The sequence below is a fragment of the Hylaeus volcanicus genome, chromosome 2, assembly GCF_026283585.1.
Source record: "Hylaeus volcanicus isolate JK05 chromosome 2, UHH_iyHylVolc1.0_haploid, whole genome shotgun sequence".
Classification (NCBI taxonomy): domain Eukaryota; kingdom Metazoa; phylum Arthropoda; class Insecta; order Hymenoptera; family Colletidae; genus Hylaeus; species Hylaeus volcanicus.
In genome coordinates, this window is record NC_071977.1 from 7,561,537 (window position 1) to 7,584,971 (window position 23,435).

The window sequence follows — 23,435 nt, forward strand, 5'->3', positions numbered from 1 at the left end:
GCGAGGCTTACGTACCACCACGGAATCTTCGAGCCTCCAGCGCCACCCGACTGGGGTAACCAGGAGGAACGCCATTGGCGATCAAAACCGACAGCCTCCTAAGAGGAACAACCTAACCTAAAACATAGGTACTACATGATTCATAGAGGACGGAACCGCAAACGTGTCTGCCAGAGCCTGGAAAGAGAGATGCGTTTCCGATGATATTTATCTGCACCGCGTACACTTGTCATGGAAAATAAGAAGCAGATGGTGTCCGTGATCGGGTCTCGGTAACGGATTCTGGCAACTCCTGCGGAACTATTACTCGCGAGATTACTCTCTGCTCTATGCGATCAAAGTTTCGCAGATTTATTAATACTCGATCGGACCTAACCCGTTCCAAGGATTCGTGTCGTTGATCCGATACGTCGATCTGGTACCAGCAAAATCTAGTACAAAAGTACCTGGAACTGTGCAAACCACGAAGTAATGAATATTATTTTTAGTGCAAAAGATAATATCGCTGTCATCGCAAATCCGCTGTCGAATTCATCAAGAATACTCATCTAGCAAATACAGCCTTCGATTAATCATTTATTAGAAGATAATTAGTTTGAACAGGTTGTTCAAATGATTAATAGCGCCACGTATACGCGCAGGATTTGCTAGATAAGTCCGACTAGCCGATCCAAGATGAAATGCCCGATCGGTCCCAACAAAAACGACCGTTAAAAAGTTTACCGATGAAATTTTGCAAAACGTACGCGTGACACTATCTCGCAGACACATCTGACAGCTTTTACTTGCATGCTCGAGATCTCTTGATCTCCGAGGAGCTCTGGTTGCGCGTGGACATTCTACCCACGGAGGAAGGCTGCCGAAAATGTAGTCGCACGTTTAAATGAATCGGATAGGAACCTCGATGGTAACTTCCAACAGTGTAACACCAGAAAGGATGCGCGTAAGCACGGTAATCCAGCGAATCCGTGGCAAATCGCATCGGCGTCGTCGCGCGTCAAGAGACACGCCGTCGAACGGATTAAGCGTTAACGGCGACGGAAAAAGCGGTCGTATGAAAATTATGTTCGTTCGCGTTCTTACACTCGCGCCCGCTGGAAATAAATCGATCCACGCACACGCGGCGCGCTCGTTTGTGTGTTTTTGTCCGACCTTAGGCAGGCTCGCATCAACGCGGCGCACGGTACTCAGACACGTAAAGAGTCGCAGCTGACTGTATTGTTCCCACTGAACGTAAGTCATTAATTTTCCCGCGCCCGGGAACGCTGCCCAGACGCGAGTATGTGTGCGGGGCACACGCCGATGTGTCGGCACGAGCGCGCGAGCGTGCATTTATAGAATGTCACTACTACATTCCTCGGTGGAGACTGGCCGTTCTGTGGTCATTCAAGAGATCATTGCCGATTAATAGTTGGAACACTTTTGTCTCACTTTAGTTTTTCGTTTAGGGCTCATTGTTGTTCGGGTTGATGTGCCCTGTGACACCATCAGTGCTTCTATAGGGTGTACAGTACCTTAACTCTTTGCACTCCGATGTCTCTTACAAAGGCACAACGAAAGTCTAACAAATTTGTATGTGGACATAACGCTTCAAGAAAGCTATAAGAATGTATAATCAAATCTAATAATACCAAAAAAGACACGTTTCCAAAGTTAAACTATTTTATGTAAAACGATTAAGATATCCACGGCTGCGTTGACAGAATATTTAAGTATCCAGATCATCTAAATGTCCATGTTGAAAAGACTAGGCGATCGATTGCCAAATGCGATAATTGTAAACGTACGACGCTCGGAACATAGGTACGAAATACCTGGAGCGTACGGAGACCGGAGGACCTCCGGAGTCCTAGCAGTGTATCAAATTGAAAATGCCCGAGGTACACGGGGAATTCAAAACATTCGCGGTGCTCATAGTCCAGCCAGGACGTCCGAGACGTTTAAAACATCCGCGGTACGTATAAGGGAGGCATAGGTAATGGAACGTTGAAAGGCAAGGACAGTGACATCAGTATCGGTCCCGCGGCGAGCCATCCGTTATTCAACGAACGCATAAAGACCCCTAAACGCTCTGATTATCGAAAAGACATCGACTCCGAGGATAGCCGCGCACTGCCAACGGACGGAGATAATGCATTCGGAGGTTGTCCGTAGGTTCGAGTCGCGTGTGTCGAGCGATCGGACCGTTGCCTGATGGATGGAGACGCGTAGCCTCTATTCCCCATTCTTCCTCAATCCCGTTCCGCCGTTCCCCACGTACGGATGCCCCTCACGGCCATCTTCCTCGGGGCTTGTCTCGTCCCTCTCTTTCATCCGCTTGCACAAAAGTAACCCCTCGGCCGCGACAGTTTCTTGCGTGCACGGGCCACGGAGGACCGTGCGTGAATTCAATCCAGCAGGGAACGAAGAGGGAGAATGGATAATATGTTACTCTCGAGCCTATCGAGTGGCCACGCGAGATGACCCACTGAAAGGAGTCTAATTTCGGATGTACTATGATTTATCGTGTCGCGCGGAAAGGATTGAGAGATTACGTAGAACAAAAACGGCTCGCGGACGTGCACGGGCTTCATGAGAATCCCGGCTGGTCTTCAGGGCCCTCGGCTCTCTCGATAACGTTTAATTTTAGATGGACGATTCTTTGGGGAGATCGCGCGTGCCGATGTCTAGATCACCCAGACTAGCGTCGTCGAGGTACCCTATATTTACAGTGGGATCCTCTTCGCCAAGGATTTTTGCTTTCGCGAATCTAAGGTCGCTAGTCCAAGTCTGGATAACCTTGATATCGTGGCCAGATTCTTCGGTATCTTTTTGGGAATCCGTTTCCAGTCGAATGGTCCCAGATCATCCAGTGTTCCCAGCACGTACGTCGATATTCCAGCCGGCGATGGTTGCGCATAAAAGAGACGAAAGAAAGACCGCGCGACTTTCGCTGGCTGTCAACGAGTACAAAGTGCAAAAACCGAGAGGGGGGCGGCGGTGGCGACGACGACGAGGCGTTAATTGAATTTGGGTTCGTGTGGATTATTGTGAAGCGTTTAAAGCGGCCAGAAACAAACCTATTTGCGTCGGGGAGCTTTCTCGTGGAAGATAACAAATGATCCACGAGGCGGCCGGCTCGCAAACTTCGGCATAAAAGCTTCACCGAGAGAACCCGTCTATCCCCCTCTCATCCCCGGGCGCCAGAACCGCGTCGTTTCTTTCTACAACCCCTTGCGTTCTTTCCGCTCGCCCTCTTCGCTCGCTACCTCCTCCACCCCCGCTAGCAACACGCTTCTCTCGAGAACCTCGCGGATTGAAAAGCGATAGTTTTTCAATTCTATTTATAACTGTCCGTTCCACGCGGCCGACACGGAACAGGAATGATCTAATCCTCATCCAGAAGGAGGTTTCGACGGTAACGCGCGAACGAGACGCTCCGGTCGTTAGTCCGAACTCGACAATTTGTTATTACATTCGTCCGCCAGAAATTGATACGGCGTGTAATGCGTTTTAACTATGGTGCTTTCATGGGACATCAATTTCGCGTTTGTGTTTTATTTGCGAAGCGTTGGCTACGTTTGTAGGAAGTAATTGGTCTCCTGTAGCGTCGAGTGTCATTTTCACCAAACGTGTAATCTGGTTGTCTGTGTTTGAGACTGGTTCTCGGTTCAGGAACCATAGAAATAGGCGAGAGGTTAATTAAATAAAATAAATTAAAAATAATTAAATAAAGTTTGACGCTTTCAAATAAATGTTTCATTATAAATATGTACATGGATAAACTTTACACTCGTATATATACATAATGACAAATTTATTTGGAAACATCAAACCTATCATTTAATTTAGACAAATTCCTTCAATAAACACGTGGGGTACGAATATTTAACTGACTGTAAATAACGGGACAAACTTCGACTCGAGATACCGGACTACGACGTCGCCTATCCACTCCGCACTGTTGGCTACACTCCCCTAAAAAGTCAGCACATCGTAGGGTCACGTGCCCGCATTGGATTCGCTTCGCGATGGATTAATGGCTCTTCAAGTCTGGAAACGTAGTCACCGCATCGTTCGAGCGTATCAATGTCAACTGAATCGCCGTGTGCTGTTCGTTCTACCATTACGAAGTCCACCGTCAACCTATAGGACGAAACGTCTGTTCCTACGTCAGAGGTCGCAAGTCGTCCACTTCTGTTGCCCGAACCTTCCTCGTAAAACTAATAAGCTAGCTCGCATCCTCTCCCTTTTCGCGTACAACTTCCCCGAAGCTGTTTCGTCAGCATGCTGCAACGTGCGCACCAAGTGGCAGCGAGTCAGGCTGGACCGGTCGTCACGGCTCATAAATATAGCAGGTCCCCTTTGAAAATGATTACTCCGGCGGAATTTATAACCGACGAGTTAGGTCGAACGTGTCAGCTGTTTATCAGTGGAAATAGATCCGTGCGGGTTTTCTGCGGCGGGTTTAACGGGCGACAGAGCCTCGAGCAGGTCGGACGCGCGGTAACAGGTGGATCGCGTAGCGACAGAGCGGATCGGCCGATCGTCGTCCCGGGACGGGCGTCGTCGTCGTCGTTCTCGTCGTCTTCGGCGTGGAATGTCGACAGGTCGTTGATTTTGCTGGCCGACTGGCCGGCGATCTTTGGCCCGCGATCGGCCCGCCAGCTGCGAAAGCACCGAAAGGTCACAAATCAGCCGGGATGGAGGCTGAATGACGCAAAACACGCCTAGATAAATTTAAATTGCGCACGGAGCAGAGCCTAACCGCCACCGCCGCTCGGCTCCTCGTCGCGTTTCCGCGAAACTCCGTGGGCGCCACTGGCCGCGAGCCAGTCGCCGACGTGTCCCGGTCTGATCCCTATCGTCGCCAGGGTTCTTTGCTCATCAGCGGCAGAGACGCGTGACACGGGCCGCGAAAAAATTGGCGGATTCCACGATACGGCCACGGCTGATTACGAATTCGCTCGGTTACGCCACGGCTGGAACGAGGAGGAACTCGCGAGTCAACTCGAGATGTCATAACACAACTTGGTGGTACTAAATTTTGGCGCGACTGTTGACATTGGATGCTCTAACCGAATAATAGCGTCTTCATCGGGTTCGGAGCTTCTGAACCGCGTCCAATACTGTTTATACGTCGGTATCAGGTCTGGTATCTTTATCAGGATCACTACTCGTCTCTTCGAAAACATCTTGGCTAGAGTTCAGTTTCAACCAAGCGCAGGGCCTTAAAATTCTACATCTCGAGCGTCAGCTTTTGCGGGATACCTACCCGTCACAACAGCTACGTTGCCACCGAGCTAAACTTAATAGTCTTCTAATAGCCTCCAAAAAAGTACAGAATGGCTAGCGTTTGATCAAACGGATTGTCGTCCAACGTGATTCAGATATCGCCGCGAGGCGGGACGGAATTATCTTTCACGACGCGCAATTAATCGTCTTTGTCGAGAGTAACAACGAAGACGCGAGCAACTGGTGAACCGCGGCAGGCGCTAGCATTGTGGAATTGCTTGATTAAGCAGGCTGAACGGAATCAGAATCTGACGCTCGGAAACGGCCGCGTGTCGCATTCCACGGACCGCGGCAAACGCTTCGAGCATGATAGCGTTTTCGTGGAGCTCCAGTACCCTCGCCAGCGGATTCTACGAAGGTATATATAGGATTCTACCACCGGTAACTCCCGCCACGCGTATCTAAGCGGTTATCTGATACCAGCACGAGTTACCGGGTTCTATCGACCGCGTCCATCTACCCGATCGATCGGAGAATTCCAAAGAAAGTAATGGGAAGATCCTGCGATTCGCTACTTAATGATAAGAAAGAAATTAACCGTCCTTCGGGCTGATGTCGGACCCGAGTCAACTGACATCTTTTGGATCACCGTTTGACCTACGGCGTTATGGATCATCTCGTGCTTGTAGTTCGGACCTGGATAGACGAGTGATTTCGAAACGCCTTGTATCATTTCATCGAACGAGGACGACTGCGTGGAACGCGCGGAAGGAATGTCGCAGCCAGGGACTCCAGCCTTGAGTTTGAGAATCAACTTTCAGCGTAAAAAGCGGAACCGCGAAAGGCGCGGATGCGGTAAAACGTGAAACGCCGTTGGTCCCATTCTCTCGATGCAAAACGGTGCAACCTTGTCGGTGGAAGATTTAGAGAGCGTGCAACATGTAGCTAATCGAAATAACGCTACGCTTCGCGAACACGAACAATGGCGATCTTTACTGAAGGTTGCGAGCAGACACGTTTTGATGTTCGAATTGGAAGATAGAAAGCTTGGACACCGCTAAAACTGGTATTGGGTTGTCCAAAATGTTCGTGCTAATTTTTAAGAAAACTTCGAAAGCACATTTGAATTTTGATATACACCATCTTTCCAGTATTTAAGGGATGTATTGATGTTATTTGTTTCTGACCATTTCAATATATTCAGATTTCTACCATCTACCAAAAATCGACATAAACTTTCCAGATGACCCAATATTAGAAATTTGTCGAATTACTTTAGGTTTAGTCGAAAATCGAAGCTACATAAAATTTACCATGTTTCCAATTTGCCGGGAGCAACAAGTATTTGCACCTTCGCGCAGGAATCTGCTGCCTACGAAATTATAAATCATCGATCCCTACCGGGGAGATCAACAGGAGACGAAGGAGTACCGCGTGGCACGACGACAAAGACGATGTTAAATCTAAAATCTACTCGGGCCCGACATCGTGGCCCGATCCAGTGAAACACATTCAGCGCTGTTCAAATCCCAGCTCCCCATTGACACGGCCGACAAAAGAAGAGAAGAGGTTCATAAATAACCCGGCCAGTTTATCGTGCCTATTATGCAATTACGATTGCATCTTTGAAGCCTAGGTGGTCCATGGCCTCAAGATCCTACAGCCGAGCCAACGAGATAATGCCTCTTAAAAAGTTGTCGTTGTTTCGGTCCGGATGCTTGGCTAACAGTTTCGCGTTGCCTCTGTTCCTTCGTTCCCTTCGCTTCTTCTTCTATCTGCCTCCTCGTTTCAAAACAATAGCCTCGTGCTTCGGCGTGCTCCTCGATACAGTCCTGTCTCTCAAGCATCGTGCAACGCAACAGAGAAATCGTTGAATGAGGAATATTATTTTTAGCCCTGGACCGTCTTCCTCGTTTCTATCCCCAGAGTTTCCCTTTCAGCGATTCCCTAACGGCTCATTTAGGACCAGAGAACCCAGTCAACGAATAGCCACGAATATTTCATTGCGAAAGCGAGCATTGCGTTGTCTTCCGATAAGGAGATCTTGCGTAATTGATCGGGGACGGCGGAGAGTGACGCGTGCAAGCGATGTCTAGTTAGGATTAGGAGGTTAGATTCTGCAGGACTAAAATGACCATTTAGGTTTTCAACCCTCCAAGGCGTTCGATGGATCGCTGCATAACGTTTTTGGGCAGAGGTATCCGTCACCCCCTTTAGAATCCCCTAGAAGACACTTATCGTTGAGTAATCATAGACATTATCACAAGCACTTGACATAGCACTACAGGTACTCGGACATCGAGTCTAGATTCGCAGCCTGTATCGAGCTCTCGATCCAGTCCCCAATCTCGATGGAAACGCCATGAAAACCATCGAGCGAGGTCGAGCGAGGTTATCCCGGTCACGCGTTAGTCAGGCTCAGCCAGCCGGTCTGTCAGTCAGCTTGGTCAGAAACGGTCTCGAGACTGGCAGCCAGTGACACGTTCGGTACAAGCCTCTCTGTGCGACTACACGGGCACAAGTGGCCCGTTCTATTAAGAGCGAACCACGAAAACGCTAGACGACACGAGGTGACACCGAGATGCCTGACACGACACGGCCCTGCGCTTAGCGCAGTCTTTCATTCCGCACCGGTCGCCTCGGTGTCTTCTCGGCACCGACAGCTATGCGACTCGATGACCCTGTCGCTCTCGTTCCCTTTTCCTCTCGTTCCGTGGATGTCAAACATTCTTGCTCGCCTCTGCGATTCCTGCTTCGATTCGCTGCCCGAGGAATTATTATTAGACAGAGACGAATCTGACAGTCCCGATGAAGCTTCTCTCGCGTTATCGATCCGAAGATCTTCTGCAAGGTAAATCCGCTTACCTGTTTCAGGGATTTTAGAGCAGCGCAAATGCAACGAATCCGCTTTTGTTATTTCACGATTGCGTGTATGTTGATACGACGAGCATAGTTTTATCGCCATTCTCTTCCTTCTTCTTTTCCTCGCCGTAAGCTCTTCGGACGCGTACTCTGCGGCACAAAGGAGAACGAAGCGAATGCTCGCAGCTGCTCTTATTTGTAAGACGCGCCCACTGTTGACAGTCGGTATATTTTGTTATAAAATGGTCGACGAGCAGGGATTGGAATGGCTCGCAGCGCAATTAAACCGGGTAAACAAGACTCCCCATCGGTGCTGTCTTCTATTTCTAGTTGCGGTAAACTATGGAAAAGTGAAACGCGCCGAACAAGCTATCATCATTAATTCCGCAAGGATCGTAGAAACGATGAAAAAATAATGTTTCGTCATCTGTCACCACAAATTTCGCGTTGAATGCCTTCCGGACACGGAAATAAATTCCTGGAATACAAACAATTTTCTATTCAGCGAGCAAGTCGAGCAAGTACAAAAGGTACGACGCCTAACGTCCAAGAAACGAACGTAACGCAGATGTTTCATAATTCATGTTTAATTCAGTAGCATCTCGATGGATGATCATCTTCAAACGATTTCCCTGTACAGAGGTACTTTGCAAAATGTCTACACAAATCGTGTATCACGGCGACGCGCATTGACTTTGCGCGCTTGTAGCACCGGTGCCAGACGCCCGACTGTCAGGTACTTCTTATTAAATGACGCAATTCTACGTCGTCGGCGTCGCCCATTTCTAATGCAAAGATGTAGTACCACGTCAACGACTGTCAACTTTTTCCAGCGAATAAACGAGACGCCACGTGAACGGACGGTAAGCTATTCTCAACCGAAGCTGCGCAATGAAAAACCTACGCGTCTCGGCGCCTCTCGATTTTTCTCATCGGAAATAATACTGTAAAATCACCCGAATGTGGGACATATTTCTATCCATTTTTTTTCCATATAGTTCACAATGTTTTTTCTAGCCTGACTAAATTCGGGTCTGGCTATTTTCAGACCCAGAGTCTCGACGCTTGGGGAAAAAAATGTCAAGCGAGTGAAACCTATTCTCGCGTGTCGTTGGGTTCCGCTTCGCTGCCTGTCTCTGGGAATAAAATGATCTACGTGTTTATCTTGACACGACGGAAGCTTGATTGCGCGGGGCAAGGGAGTGGATACTATTTTTGGATAAGCAAGAATTTCGAGTGGTCCGCGAGGAGATTCGAAATTTGCGCGCCCGAACGACTCTTGGCGTAGAATTTAAACCTTAAGACAGATTGAAAAAGGTGATTTATATTGACAATTTGGGACAATCAGTCAGAGTGAATTAGTAGCTTGCATGGAGTCAATTCAAGCTCGAGATATAATATTTATCGCTCAATTTCAATTTTAAAGAGCGTGGTCACCTAACTCCAGTTTACTCTATATTGGAGAACATGACCTTGAACAAATAATCGAACTCTCTCTAACCTCGGACAGCAGGAAAATCGTATTAACCCTTTTAGACCTGAATTGTATTTTTTTCTCGTTGTAATGTAATTTAATTTTTAGGGTTCACTTGGATTAAAATTAGTATGAAAAAAGAATTTTTTTGTTTAATTCTAATACCGTAACTTTCGAGGAAAACTGGTCTTTTTTCATGCACACAAGTAAGGACATTCGCCCTAAACGATAGTGTCGGTAATTTTTAAACATCGTGTCCTGAATTGTGGACGCCAGGTCTGAAAGGGTTAATCTTCAAAAAGTTAAAAAAAAAAATGAGACAAATCGAACATCGATAGCGAGAAACAACGATACACACCTCGACTTTCACTGGGTCTGCATTCTTCCGTGCAGCCCGGTGCATCGACGTTGACAAGACAGGGACAGCGATTAATCATCAGGTCCACGGCCTCGAAAGAAAGAAATTTCAGGCCAGGCCACGCATTCGAGTCACGGAATATCACGCCGGTACGCGGCTATCTTTATCACCGGCTGATAATGGATCATTATCCGCGGATGCTTTGTTCGTGGCTCGCGTCGAATACGGATCCGCGAGCGCATTCAGATTATTCAAAAGGCGGCACTCGGTTGCGCGCGAACACCGGCTCAGGGCTTTGTTGATGCGAATCCTTGGTCGTGGCATTCTTTCAACCGTGGCCCGATGCGACGTCGACGAAACGCGCGTGCGCGAGGGGATAGCCATTAATCATCCGAGAGGATTTAGAAAAAGCATCGCTAGCGCGTTGTCCGTCTCGATGACATACCCTAGCGGCGCTGGGGTTTATACTAATAGTTTGATCCGTGTTCGGGATGAAGTGCGACTCCTTTTCCGATTGACACGCCGCTTTTTTTTTTTTTTTAATTTATGCCTTCTAGTGGATTGATAAACAATAAAAAGGTTCCTGCAGATATGCACCCTATTTAGTCGTCTTATTCCCATGTGAGAGCCATTTTCGTATTCCGATACGCGACGTACAGCTGTTTACCTTCACAGGAAGTGCGCCATGATGGTCATTTCAAACGTAATTCTGCTGGTACCCACCCTGGCACAGAATAGTCAATTTTTATGCTATTCTTCATAAAGAACGGCAGAATTTGTCAGATCGTGTTCCACGGTACCACTCTATTGTGACTCGAGCACCTCTCTATTATTTGAGCCGTTCGTTGCACAAATGGATTAACTCCATAAAACAAAAAGTTGAGAAATAATGTACAAATAATAATAATAATAATAATAATAATAATAATAATAGTAATAATGTTGATGTAACAATGTTTGGTGTCAATCTTTATTATACAGGAAAGTTATTAAAAAGTTATGAGTATAACAAGTGCTTCGATACTTAAATTTAAAAAGTGGAGTTAATCGATTGCAGTGAGCGGCTCATTTCTACCACGGACTATACCGCAGGATTGCTCGAATACTCGCGGGTGGAAGAGGCGAGTGTCCATCGCTAGGGTCGAGACTCCAGATTGTCTCCGCGGCGCGCCATAGGTTGTATCGACGTCAGCGGGACACGGATAGCAATTAATCACCAGAAAGGATCCATAGAGAGGATGCGGGAGGACGATCGGCCACGCTCGATCCCCCAGGCCCCATCCACGGAGCTCTGTTACGCGTGCCGGCCAAGTTCGCGCGTTCGACTGTCGTATAATAATGAGCCTGGCCAGAAAAAGAAATTCCGCTCGCCCGTTACAAAACGGCTAGGTGTGGCGGATAAACGAGACGCGACTCTGGCGAGCCGCGCAGTCAGACACCCAACTATTTATTAAAAAGTCAACCGGGGGACGTGCTACATCGGGAGGAAAGCGATAACGCGGCGCTCGAAGGTTCCAGTCGTTAAGCTTCGCTGGACATCTCGACCCTGTCGCGCTGAAAGCTCCGCGCAGGCTCAACGCGAGCTCGAAAACCCTTCTCGAGGCTTTTCGCTAATTTTTAGGGCGCTGGGAGTTCGTTGGCACGGTGTTATGCAATTTCTGTTGACTTTGTTGATTTCAGGACCGACTTTTGGATTTTTGGGATTTTCTGTGTTACACTCGAAGTGTTCGATTAAAAATGAATTAACGACAAGATAATTGGCTTTAAATTCCCGTACAAAGGATCACGAAACCCTAGCGCCTACCATCTGTTCAATGGCGAACCCTTCTACGATGCCCCGCGTTCACGATGTTTCGAATTGGCTGTTTTCTTAAGTCGTGTTTGTGTTCTTCGTGCTTTCTCGTCCATCTGGAAAGTTTGTTTTTCGCACACGCGACTGTTGCAGTTCTTGTAGTCGTATCGCAGTCTCTGAACCATCCGCGCTCGACTCTCCCTCTTGCGTTGCTATTAATAGCGTATTCATTATTGCTGTAAATGAGCCGGCTCCTTTAATATCCGCATTGACATGGATCTACGATCGCGCTGGAGGCATGACCCCGTCTCGTCTCGCACCTGCTTCAATCGGTGATCCGAAACGTTCGATAACTTACTCGATCCTCTTTTTACATTAAATAGCTGAGAAGGGAGTTATTATACGTGCTGCACAAAGCGTGCTTCAAGTCGAGATAAGCGTTTAAGATAAAAATTGAAGACTCTACCGTCGAAGTAAGCAACCTGTCTAGCATGACCAAATCTTTCTTTGGAATCGCGTAGACCGGTTTGCGCACCCTCTCGAGTAAACACATATTTCTCACATTAATTTGTTCGAAAGAGCTAGTCTCAGGTGTGACATAGATCTCTCACGAGCTGGTAAATGCCGAGCTGAAAGTAAACGACCGAAGCGTTGTTTTTCTTGGCCGCGAGTTGATTAATTATCCGCTACATATTGAATAACCATGAACATCCGTCTTACATACAAGAAAATGTAATTCACCTGTACTTGAATCCACTCAGATAAACACTCTGCCCATTCCCAAGCACTGTTCCCAACGTTCTCGCTTTACTTCGGTATACTTCACTGTATTCGCTCTCGTCGCCAATGGAATTTCGTATAAGCAAAGTTCTTCTTCGCCGGCACTTTTAAATCGTCCAATTGTCGGTTCGCAATCGATGTTTTACCCACGAAGAACCAATGCATCATTCTCATTGTACCGCGCGATGCAACTAGACGGGATATAAATTATACCACGGCGACTTTGAAGCGCGTACTTCGATAAAGAAATCGCACGTGATAATGCTTCCTTTAACGGGCGATTCTATGCAGATGTATACGCACGATGAAAGGATTCATTTACGGATAATTGACTTCTTCGTTATGTAATTCTGGCTTTCTTCTCGCAAAAGTGAGGCATTAAATCTCGGTTATCACGCAATTGGAATATTAAGGTCTCGCGACTGAATCAGGGTATTTATCCCTGGCTAGTTGCGGCGCTGGATAAGCAGAAGTAACAGGTTATTGGTATTTAAAGCTGGCCTCAAGGTTTCTCCGATGCACGAGCCATTCATTACCAGACAGTCGGAGCTTTTGCAACGGCGAAGGAGATAGGTGTAATAGGCGGGGTATCGTAATAACAGCGTTGCAAAATTATTTATGGCACGGGCGTGCTGAGCAAATAGGTAAAACAGCTGCCAAGTGACCAGTTCGCGATCCAGTAGCAACGGTCGATGCATTAACCGCGACTCGTTGAAATAATTAACGAACTCGCGAAGCGTTACACGCCGGGCCCCCGTTATTGTGCGCCGCTTCGCCTTTGATCGTCCCCTTTTGTTCCCCCTCGTTTCGATACGTGCTTACGCGGTGTATCGCGATGCCTTTAACCGTATTCGACTGTACACAGGCTTGTTGATTTTTTGTCCGTCTCTCGATTAGCGTTGCAACACGCGTTCAATCAATTCGGTAACACCGGTCTGACATGTTACTTTTTTACAATACCTTTACTTCTTCAAAGATATATTACACGTACTGTAACGTACACATAATTACACGTAGGAGGAGGCTGCGTCTAGTTTCTTACGACAGAATTGTACGACCAGATGGACGTTTAATATTTATGCCCGCGATTTACATTTTAATGCGTTCGCCTAAAAGGGAATGACTCGGTCTGTTTATGGAATAATTGCAACTAACTCGAGATAGATTAACATTTCATTTGAATTAAAAATAGGAATATCATTTCGCGCGTCAGGTAGATTGAACCGTCAACCACTGATTGTAGGAATAGAGATTGACCCTTTGAGAGCTGGAGGAAATTTTCATACATATCCGCGTAATGCCAGACAATTTTAAGCAAAGATGCATGATCATAAATAAAAAATGTATATTTCGGTATATAACACATATTACGGCATTTGAAATAAAATTGAAGTGCACAAATAAATCGATGTGACTTTTTAATGAGTTCTGGCACTTACAGCTTCGAGCAGCGATATATCGCTCCTTGCTACTTAAAGGGTTAACGTGACCAATCCATAAGGCTAAGATTAGCACTGGTGTACCATTCAAATAACAATAAAATTCAGAGCAAAGCTCACGGAGACTTCCCATGGCTTATATCGAGGGGTTGAATTCAACTTGACGCTAAAAGTCGCTCAAGGGATTAGATCCTATAAACTCGTTTAGCAACCCCACCGATGTATCTCCGTGTCCACGCGCGTAAACCGACGCGTTTACAAAGAGGCATACTGTAGAAGCCACAGGCGTAACGATTTATCGCGGGATGAGTTATATAACTCGGGTTGACGACTATTTGAACGATAATTGTAAAGTGTTATACACCCTGGTGCAGACGTGGTCGTGTTGAATGGCAGCGCGGCCTGTAATACGACTATCATTACTACTCTACGCGCGACTCTAACCATAAATCGTTGAGTTTATGGCCCCTATTAGTGCAGCGTAAAAGTAGGAGTCGTGCTGGGCGTGAGTCTCGGCAGGGTAAACAGCCTTGAGCAGCCAGTTGCGTGCGATACGACTGTTGCCGTCAGTGGTCATCATAGTCACCGGTACCCCCAAGAAACGAGCCCAGTCGATAGGGCACTCTGGCCTTTCATTAACCCTTTGTACTCGAGACTCTCGAGAGGTGATGCTCAGTTACCGCTAGGTTTGAAGCAGAAAATCAGCCAGCAATAACGTTTCTTTAAGGGTGTGCAGAAGCCAGAGCCAAACTCCGAAATAACTTCAGCGACAGTCGCGGAAAAAGTAGGAAACTCCGGGACAAGGACAGAGAGGGCAATACAACAATTGCAGAAGAGACGAGGACACAGCGATTAGACTAGCATGATTTTTGTCAAGGATATTGAAGCAAAGAAGCAATATTTTCTAATAATTCTGGTTTTAATATATTCGTTACACTTTGGCGGATGCGACTGCAAGGCCTGATTTTGCAATTTCGGACTTAAAACTTTATAAACAATAAAATGAAGGTAGCAAACGTACTTTTAATGTTTATAAAATTTTAAGGTCGAAATTGCAAAATCAGGCCTTGCAGTCGCATCCGCCAAAGTGTAACGAATATATTAAAACCAGAATTATTAGAAGATATTGCTTCTTTGCTTCAATATCCTGGAAAAACTTCATGCTAGCCTAATCGCTGTGTCCTCGTCTCTCCTGCAATTGTTGTATCGCCCTCTCTGTCCTTGTCCCACAGATTCCTACTTTTTTCGCTGCTGTTGCTGAAGTCAACTCGGAGTTTGGCTCTGGCTCCTGCGCATCCTTTAGTTTAATTTCTTTGGAACTCGAAGTGTCAAGAAAATGACAATCGGGCTACATCTTCGAAGTGAATCTAAGATTAACATTCGTGGCAATAGAATGCTAAGAAACCATCTCGAATTGCTGGTAGATACAAAAAAAACAAAAACCTAACCCAGACCTAACCCTTGGATGGGAGGCATCCATTGTAAAAGCCGCCCTGGTCCACGTTCTGTTATCTAACGTAGTACCTTGATTTTCAGGCACGGTGAACGCGAACGGCGAGACGAAGCGACAGAGGACGTCGTACACCAGGTATCAGACCCTGGAGCTGGAGAAGGAGTTCCACTTCAACCGCTACCTGACGAGGCGGCGTCGCATAGAGATCGCCCACGCCCTTTGCCTGACGGAACGTCAGATAAAGATCTGGTTCCAGAATCGGCGGATGAAGTGGAAAAAGGAGCACAAGATGGCGAGCATGAACATTGTACCGTATCACATGTCGCCGTACGGCCACCCTTACCAGTTCGCGCCTCACCCAGGCCAGTTCGCTCACTTGGCCACATAGGACGAGTTCTCGCCCGCCGAGCTCGGAGCACACGCTGTCCGGTTCCCCGGGATGTACGGCGAGCAGAACTTCTAAAAGGCTTTTTTCCGCTTTCGGCGCGGCTGGGTCACCGATGTCACGCGTGACCCGCCGAGCTGAAACACTTCACTTCCAGTAGGACACGTGGTGAGACCCAACGGGGTCTCCGACACAGGCCACCGATGCCTCGACGGATTGTCACTCGTCAAACGGAATCTGTACGTCCCTCTGCTTGCCTTCATTTTTCTTTTTGCCCTCCGGTTCAGGAGTACGTCGCTCGGGATGAAAGGGTTCGAACTTTTTGCCATCCGAGATCCGTGAAACGACGCGTTCGCGTTTTGAGACATTTTTCGAGTAGTCTTGTTGCTTCCACCGAACCCAGACCCTTTTCTTTTGGAATACCTGTTTTTCTAAGATGGAAAGCATGATGGAGATTCTTGCGGTCCTTTCCTCGGTGTTATCGATCTCGAAAGTGAATCACTTTTTAACGAAGATTTAACTGGCTCAATAGAACGACCATTGTTTCCAAGCGCTGCGACGTTCCGTGATCCGTCAGCATCGGTCCGTGTACGTTGTAGAACTACTCGAAGTTGAAGGGAAGCCAAAAATTGTCTGCAAGCACGCCGTGCGCCCGATTAAATGGACTGGACGCGCTCCGAGGGGCTCTCGCCGCGACTAGATTACGAATAACGGTGTTGAACGCGGACGAGAGGCCACCTCAGCGGGTGAGATAAAATCGAATCAGTAGTTTAAGGCGTAGAAATTAGCGGTCTAAGTGATTAATTAATTGAACGACTAATTAATTAATTGTCTTGCCTGGCTGCGCACTGTTTCGCATCTCTGAATCACTCCCCACCACCCTCTCCCCAGAAAAATACCATCCCCACGTACCATCCCCAACTCCCGAAAAACCAACGAAAAATTGAACAGACGATGCGATGATGTACTTATTCCTTGTTTCTTCTTCCACTTCCTCTTCTTTCGCTCGTTCGATCTGTCTCTCAGAGCGTGTTCACCGGGGGTGGCTTCACCTCGCGATCGACTCAGCCACCCTCGGGGAAGCGTAGTTTCTATGTGCACGTTAAAGTCTCTACTTCGTAGTACGTAAGGTGCCTATTAATACTCGACCTATTCTCTGCCGTTTTTCGATAGAGGCTGCTGAATCTTTGAACGTCCGTTAGGATCGAAGGCCCGCGAATTCTCGTAGGAAACTCCGAAACCACTCACAGCCGACGAAGCGCGTAGTATTTTCTAGAGAGTAAGAAAACGGTCGATGACGATGGCGGCAAGCCGCGAACGCTCGTTCGTCGCATCGTAACGCATTAAGCCAAATTAATCGGGAATGTATATGTGTCACTTTACCCCGAGCCTATAAAGGTACACTACGACGAAGAAACGTATACCGATTTCACGCGGCAACTCTTCGTTCCTCTTCTTCATTTTTTCTTCTCGACATGTAGCGTTTTTCATTCTGTACTTCTTCGCGCGACAGGGTCGAGTTACGGATACGTGTAATGGACGGAATTCTTGCGAAGACGTTTTTAGAAGGAAACGGTGGGCAGCTGAGGAATCAGCCGGCTCTCTGTAAATATAATCGTGTAATCCACGTTCCCCCGAGGCACCCGACCGCGGCGTTGTTTCCGAACAGTCCATGTATGCAAATCGTTCGTTTCGTTTGGTCGAACCAGCTTCTGGGAATTGGGAAAATGGGGACGACCGAAGTGGAATTGGTTATTATTTTCTCGATACTCTACCCACGCTTCGGCTCAACGAAACGAGCGATAGTTTTCGGGATATCGCGCATGCGACTTCGCTAGAGCAACGCGTTTCGTTGCGGATCGACATAAATTCGAGTTCGATATCTGCAAATATTTCTTCAATTTAACCCTTTGCTGTCCTATGTCGGGTCAGACTCGACAGAACTACACCGAAGTCTGAAAATCTGGAGTGGAATGGGTTAAGATATTTACTATCGTATTCCAAACTTTCCGAAAAGAGCGTGGCTTCCTCTTGGGGAGCCCTAGAAAACTCGCGGAACGTCGATGCTCTGCGAAGAAAGTTTGGTCGCGGCTGCGCATCGCAACGCGCGATACGAGCGAAAAAATAGGGGGCAGCTGTCACGAGTAGGAGGAAGGGGAGGGGGAATTGGAGGATCCCTCGGCGACCTAATCGAACGAAGCGGCAGGTGTGTAAATGAATTTAGGTAGTGTGCACGCGCGCGTTTAATTGGTTATATCGCGCGATACGAGAACCTAATTGAAGGAGAGCAGCTAGCGTTCGCTCCGTGCTTAGTAAGGTGTCGTGAACTGCGCAATACGCGAAGCAAATTCGGAAGAATACAGGGATCTAAAGTATATTATCGAGATTTAGCGTGTGTGTGTGTGAGAGAGAGAAAGGGAGAGAGAAAGAGGTGAAAGCGAACAAGACGGGAAGAGAGATGTAAGAGTAGGCTAATGTTGAATTGTACATAGCTATTGAATATATGATACACGATATCGAATGACGTTATTATCGTACGAGGCGTTAACGAACGAAACGATTACACGAATTCTTTTTTCAATTTTACTGCCGATAAGGGAAGAGACGGGCCTCGCTGTACGCGATTATTTCTTTATGTGATATTCCAGACGTAAATTAGGAGGTGGAGTTAGTCGACACGTCGAAGGCAAATTCAACGTTGGGAATTCTTTCGTTATCGCCTGGTACCCTATAGGGATATTTAAATAAAACAATAGTGAGGATTATAATTATTATTATTAATATTATTACGATGATTATTGAAATTATTGATATTATCGCTATTATTCTATTGAGAGTGAGCCTGTTGCTAATGACTTGGTCCAGTGTTAATATTGTATTTTATTTGTTTCGTTATTATTATTATTATTATTATTATTTTTTTTCGTTGTTCACGCCGCGTGTCGTACAACACGTTCCGTACCTATGAATACAGAGTTCGGTTTTTCGTGCTCTATAAGGGAAAGAATCCGTCGTCAAGGAACTTGGGTCTTCGGGTTTTCGCGGAAGATCGCGTTCTTCTCCTTCGTTTACCGAGTCGACTGCATCGTTCGAGGACGAAAGAAACGGGGTTAAAACGTAAACGGAAGCTATATTACTCGTCAGGTGCGAAGGATGCGTTCTCCACTTTAAATTAAGCTCAAGTATTACGTTCGTGTAGCGTCAGACTCAAATGTTACTTCATTCCATGTAATATACGTAATAGTCTAACTAAAATACCTACTTATTACATCTACGTAACCTAGAGCACCGTACGCGTAAGGTCGTATAATTATATAATTTAAATTGTAATTATTAAATGGTATGACGTACAGAAACATACGGCTGATGCATCATTTCCTTGCGACACCTGTGGGGCAACTCCATTGGGCAACTCTCCCTCCAAAGAATCGTTCATCGTTGAAATTAGAAATTTCCAACGACGTAACGTTGAAGTAAGTACAAACAAAGTGAAAAACTGGGTCTTTAGAAACAGAGACCTCTCGCATCGAAAGTTAACCCTTTGCACTCGGCTGTTCTCTTCGATGAGGAATTCCTGTCGTAAACGTGTCCCTCGATGCACATTTTGCTACGAGCTAGGTTCAGGGGGAAAGGGTTAAAAACAATTTCATCTAACCCCCCCGCGGTCGAAAAATGAAATAATTATTTACGAGGAAACTTGGCCTGCAATAATCACGAATAACGAGTTCCTCGGACAGGCAGTATAATTTGTTCGCGGAATATCGCGTGGAAGAGAAACACTCGGTCGAATTGCAACGAATTGTTGCGCATATTACGAGATACCAGCGGCGATAGAGCAACCGTCTTTCCTTCGACGATAACGGTTTATGAATTGCTCGTTAATCGACGGAATAACACAACGAGGCGGCGAGTAGCGACGCATAAAAATCGTGTTAATTGCCGCCGGCTCGTAAATCGATAATTGTTATATTTACGGTTGGACTCCCGGTGTTGAAATACCAGGCCGGCGTGATAACACCCGGAGTCGAAAGATCGAGCGATGCCCGGCTAGAGGTTATCAGTCGCGCGCGGTTTCTTCTCAGCTCGGTTTGATCGTTCTTTAATTGGCCACGTTCCACGCTGTCGAGTCTTAATTTCAATCGGTCGAGCACTATCCATAATTATCGATAATAGTGCAAGTTTGATTATAGATTTTACCGCGTAATAGTTTCTCAGACGGACATCGCCTAGATAACGAGCTGCAACCAGCGCGGAATAATTGCCCCTCTTAATTAGATTAGAACGACTCGTGTTTCTAGGCATCGAACACTCGTTGAGAATTATCGCGTTCGCGGCTTTGTTGCGGGTGATTTCTTGAACGTTTCGGTAAATGAGCTTGGAGAGTGAAAAATAACGAACCTTATTTTTAACCCTTTGCACTCGAAGGGAAACGAATCGAGTCGATATTCCAGATCGAGGATCGCGAAGCTCGCGAGCAGCCGGAATCGACGAGGATCCGCTCGAGCAGGGTCGATAAGATCGCGTGACAACAGCGGGGGGTCGTGCGTGATAAAGGAGCCTCACACCCTCGAAAACTACCGAAACCGACAGGAGTCGTGTAACAAGGAGACAAGAGAAGACAAGGCCCTCTCGCAAGTCACGATCCCCGCGAGCATGTCCCTCTCGCTCCATCGCTGCACTTCCCAGAGGTTCGCCATGCTACCGACGATGACCGTGCAGATTCGATCGGTCGTCTCCGACTCTCTCTAGCTGGAGTTGCGCCTCGACGACCGTGACTTTCGTTCTCCAGATTGTAACGATATACTGCACGGAACGAACGGTGAACCAACTCCCGGCGCCGTCGAATTATCGACTGTTTGTCTTTGTTTCTTTATTTTATAAGGGTATGTAATCTGTTTTGCACCTATTGGTCTTTGCTTGCTACGAATCGCCTTGCATTGTTTTACAGCAATGCTCAGCTTCTTGGATTACATTCTTTTGCATGTCCATTGGGGCGAATTATCAATTGTTTGAGTTGTCTCTTTATTTTATAATGGTCCCCTATAGCTCGGGTACCTCGGGATCGCTAAGCCCGTACTGTAGGTACAATCAGACGTAGCTACAGCCCCTGAGGGGTAAATTATCGATTCTTTCAACTAAGAATACGTGCTTTTCCTATTCAAGAGAATTTTCGTCAGCGTTCTCGAGAACTAGCGAAACCTTCGACAGGAAAACTCGAGCTAACTAGCGAGCAGTTTCGCGCGATCGTCTTAGGTATATAATACCTCTCGGCTGGCGTCAGTCACTCAGTCAGTCATTGATACCGCGGGGTGATTAATGAAGAGTCAAGGTTCGGGATCACGGTGCCGAGTTCAGAGGAGGGGACACGGCGGGAGAGCTCTCGACATCGAGGGACGAGTATCGATACCGCGCGCGTTCCTCGAGAATAAAGTGGAGACGCAGTCGTCGCACGTGGAGAGCTGAAGCTGGGGGAATGCTTGGTGTTTATTTGAAACAGACAGGACAGCGATCCTGGGGTTTCGAATTAAATATCGTATCAAGCTAGAACATACCCTACTCTGCTCTAACTCTGAAATCACGAATCGATAGTTTTCATTTATGACACGTGACTCAAGTCTACGAATTGTAGTCAGGTTGAGCGAAGGTGATAAGGCGTACAAAAATCGCAGTTGACTACTTCGCTTAGGTGTCGAGGCTAGGACTGACCGTGTCCGCTAAACTCCACGAGTCCGAAAAAGTTTTATTGTCCTGGCTGTTGTCGAGGTGTGTCTTTATGACGTTGCCTGATCGGGATGCGTTGGTTTTGTCCCGTGATTGTCTTATTTTTCTCACGTTTGAAAACTAAGGCAGTGAATAAGAAAAATCGGTAAGAATTATTGCCACAAACCGGTGTTTGGTTTTCCCTGGCCTTTACATTTATCCTCGCGAAATGTCTACAGAATGAATTCAACCAGCACACCCACGACGCTAGAATATTCTTTTCCACACGTTCCCAGAAATATTGCTTCTTACAGCATACAATAAACATGGCAATCGTTTCTCGATCCTCCAACTCTGAAATCACGAATCGATAGTTACCATTTATGACACGCGATTCAACGAACGAATCCAACCAGTACACCCACGACGCTGGAATATTCTTCTCCATAGATTCCCATAAACATTGCTCGTTACAGTAAACAAGGCAATCCTTTCTCGATCTTTGAAAGGCCCCGCCTAACGCCGCTTACGTTGCGCAAGACATCATGCCGAGCGAACCGTCCAGCCAAAGGTAACGCTCGAATCGCGTTTCCCGTTTCAGGTGGAAAAACTGACCCTTTCCAGAAAGTTGACCGGTGTCTCTGGAAAGCCATTAACGATAGGACGCCGCGTTTGGCAAACTTCTAACGCGGCCGGCGGTGTGTCAGTTTTTCCGCGGCGAACGGCAGAAAGCTCGCGAAGGAGGCCGCTCCGTTCCCCGCTGGCTCTTTCTCCCTTCCTTCAGCGGTCGATCGGTTGAGTGACAGGCGACGCCAGGAACCAGAAGAGACTTGGAAGCAGGCCGTCCATCCGTCCGTCTGTCCGTCCGCGTTGCGTTTGTTCGTACCGTTTGCCCGTCCGTGGCGAGTCGTCGTGGACCGTTCGTCGTAGTCGTGGCGAGCCCGAGCCGAGTCGCCCCTGTCCACAAACGGAGCGGAGCAAGACTTCACCACTTTTATGTACGGAGTCTGAATAACAAATCTGTCCAATTCACATGTCGACATCAAAGAAGATAATATAAACACTACATCGATACATCGTCTACAAAACCTTAATGTTTTATTAATGCGGCCTCCGTCCTCGTCCCATTCCGCCGAGTCCATTCCATTCCATCCCCGGCCAGGCCAAGCGACCAGCCACCGACGAACGGACGGACACCCGGCATCCGTGACCACGAAAGACGAAACAGCTTCGCCCGTGGAGTATCGCGCGCTACGGGGAACACCCGCTCCCTCCTCCAGACCAATCTTGTTTTGCGCGTTTTGCGCGCCGCGGTTCGGCCAAACGTTTTGATCGGCTGTCGGACCATAACGTCGAGATTCTTGTCTTGACGCCCGGGTATCGTGGCCTCCGATCATACGCGCGCTCGCGAAAAAATTCGACGGCGAAAACGTACTTTCTATCGTTCCTTACCGTCGAGTGCCTTCCGCCTCGGCGTCAATCGCTATCGATACGCAGGATGGTGATTGATTCCGTCGAGCCGCGGTTTGCCAGAGGACTGTCTATAGCTTGGGAATATTAAAGAAAATCGATTTTCAAAACCCCTAAAACGTATCCTCTATCTTTCCTTAACGCCGATAGTCGTCCGCCTCGGCGTCAAGGATCGCTATCGATTCGCAGGATGGTGATTGATTTCGTCGAGCCGTGGTTTGCCAGAGGACTGTCTATAGCTTGGGAACGTTTAAGAAAATTGATTTTCGAACACCCTAAAACCAATTGTCGGTTTCTCCAGGCACCGTGCACGTTCCGAAGGTGCAAAGGAATGTTCCTCCGTGCGGCAAAGAGCGTAACGCGGCGCCTTTAAGATGCAAGCTCCAACGACTGTGGCTCGAAAATGAACGAAGCTCCGTGACGTCCTCCTGCCGAGTGTAATTCAATTTGCCGAGCACGTTTCCCAAAGTCATCGATGGCAGCGGCGGCATAGCGCGAGATTACCATA

The 23,435-nt window shown here is 47.3% G+C and overlaps 1 protein-coding gene across 3 annotated transcripts in view; it reads left to right on the forward strand.

Moving 5' to 3' along the window:
- Positions 1-23,435, forward strand: part of LOC128872607 (homeotic protein Sex combs reduced) — a 253,243-nt gene that overhangs the window by 14,849 nt on the left and 214,959 nt on the right. For all 3 annotated transcript variants that reach the window (XM_054115474.1, XM_054115473.1, XM_054115472.1), the window contains exon 2: positions 15,456-15,733. In XM_054115474.1, the coding sequence (XP_053971449.1) occupies positions 15,456-15,733 (278 nt within the window). The remainder of the gene's footprint in view (positions 1-15,455; positions 15,734-23,435) is intronic.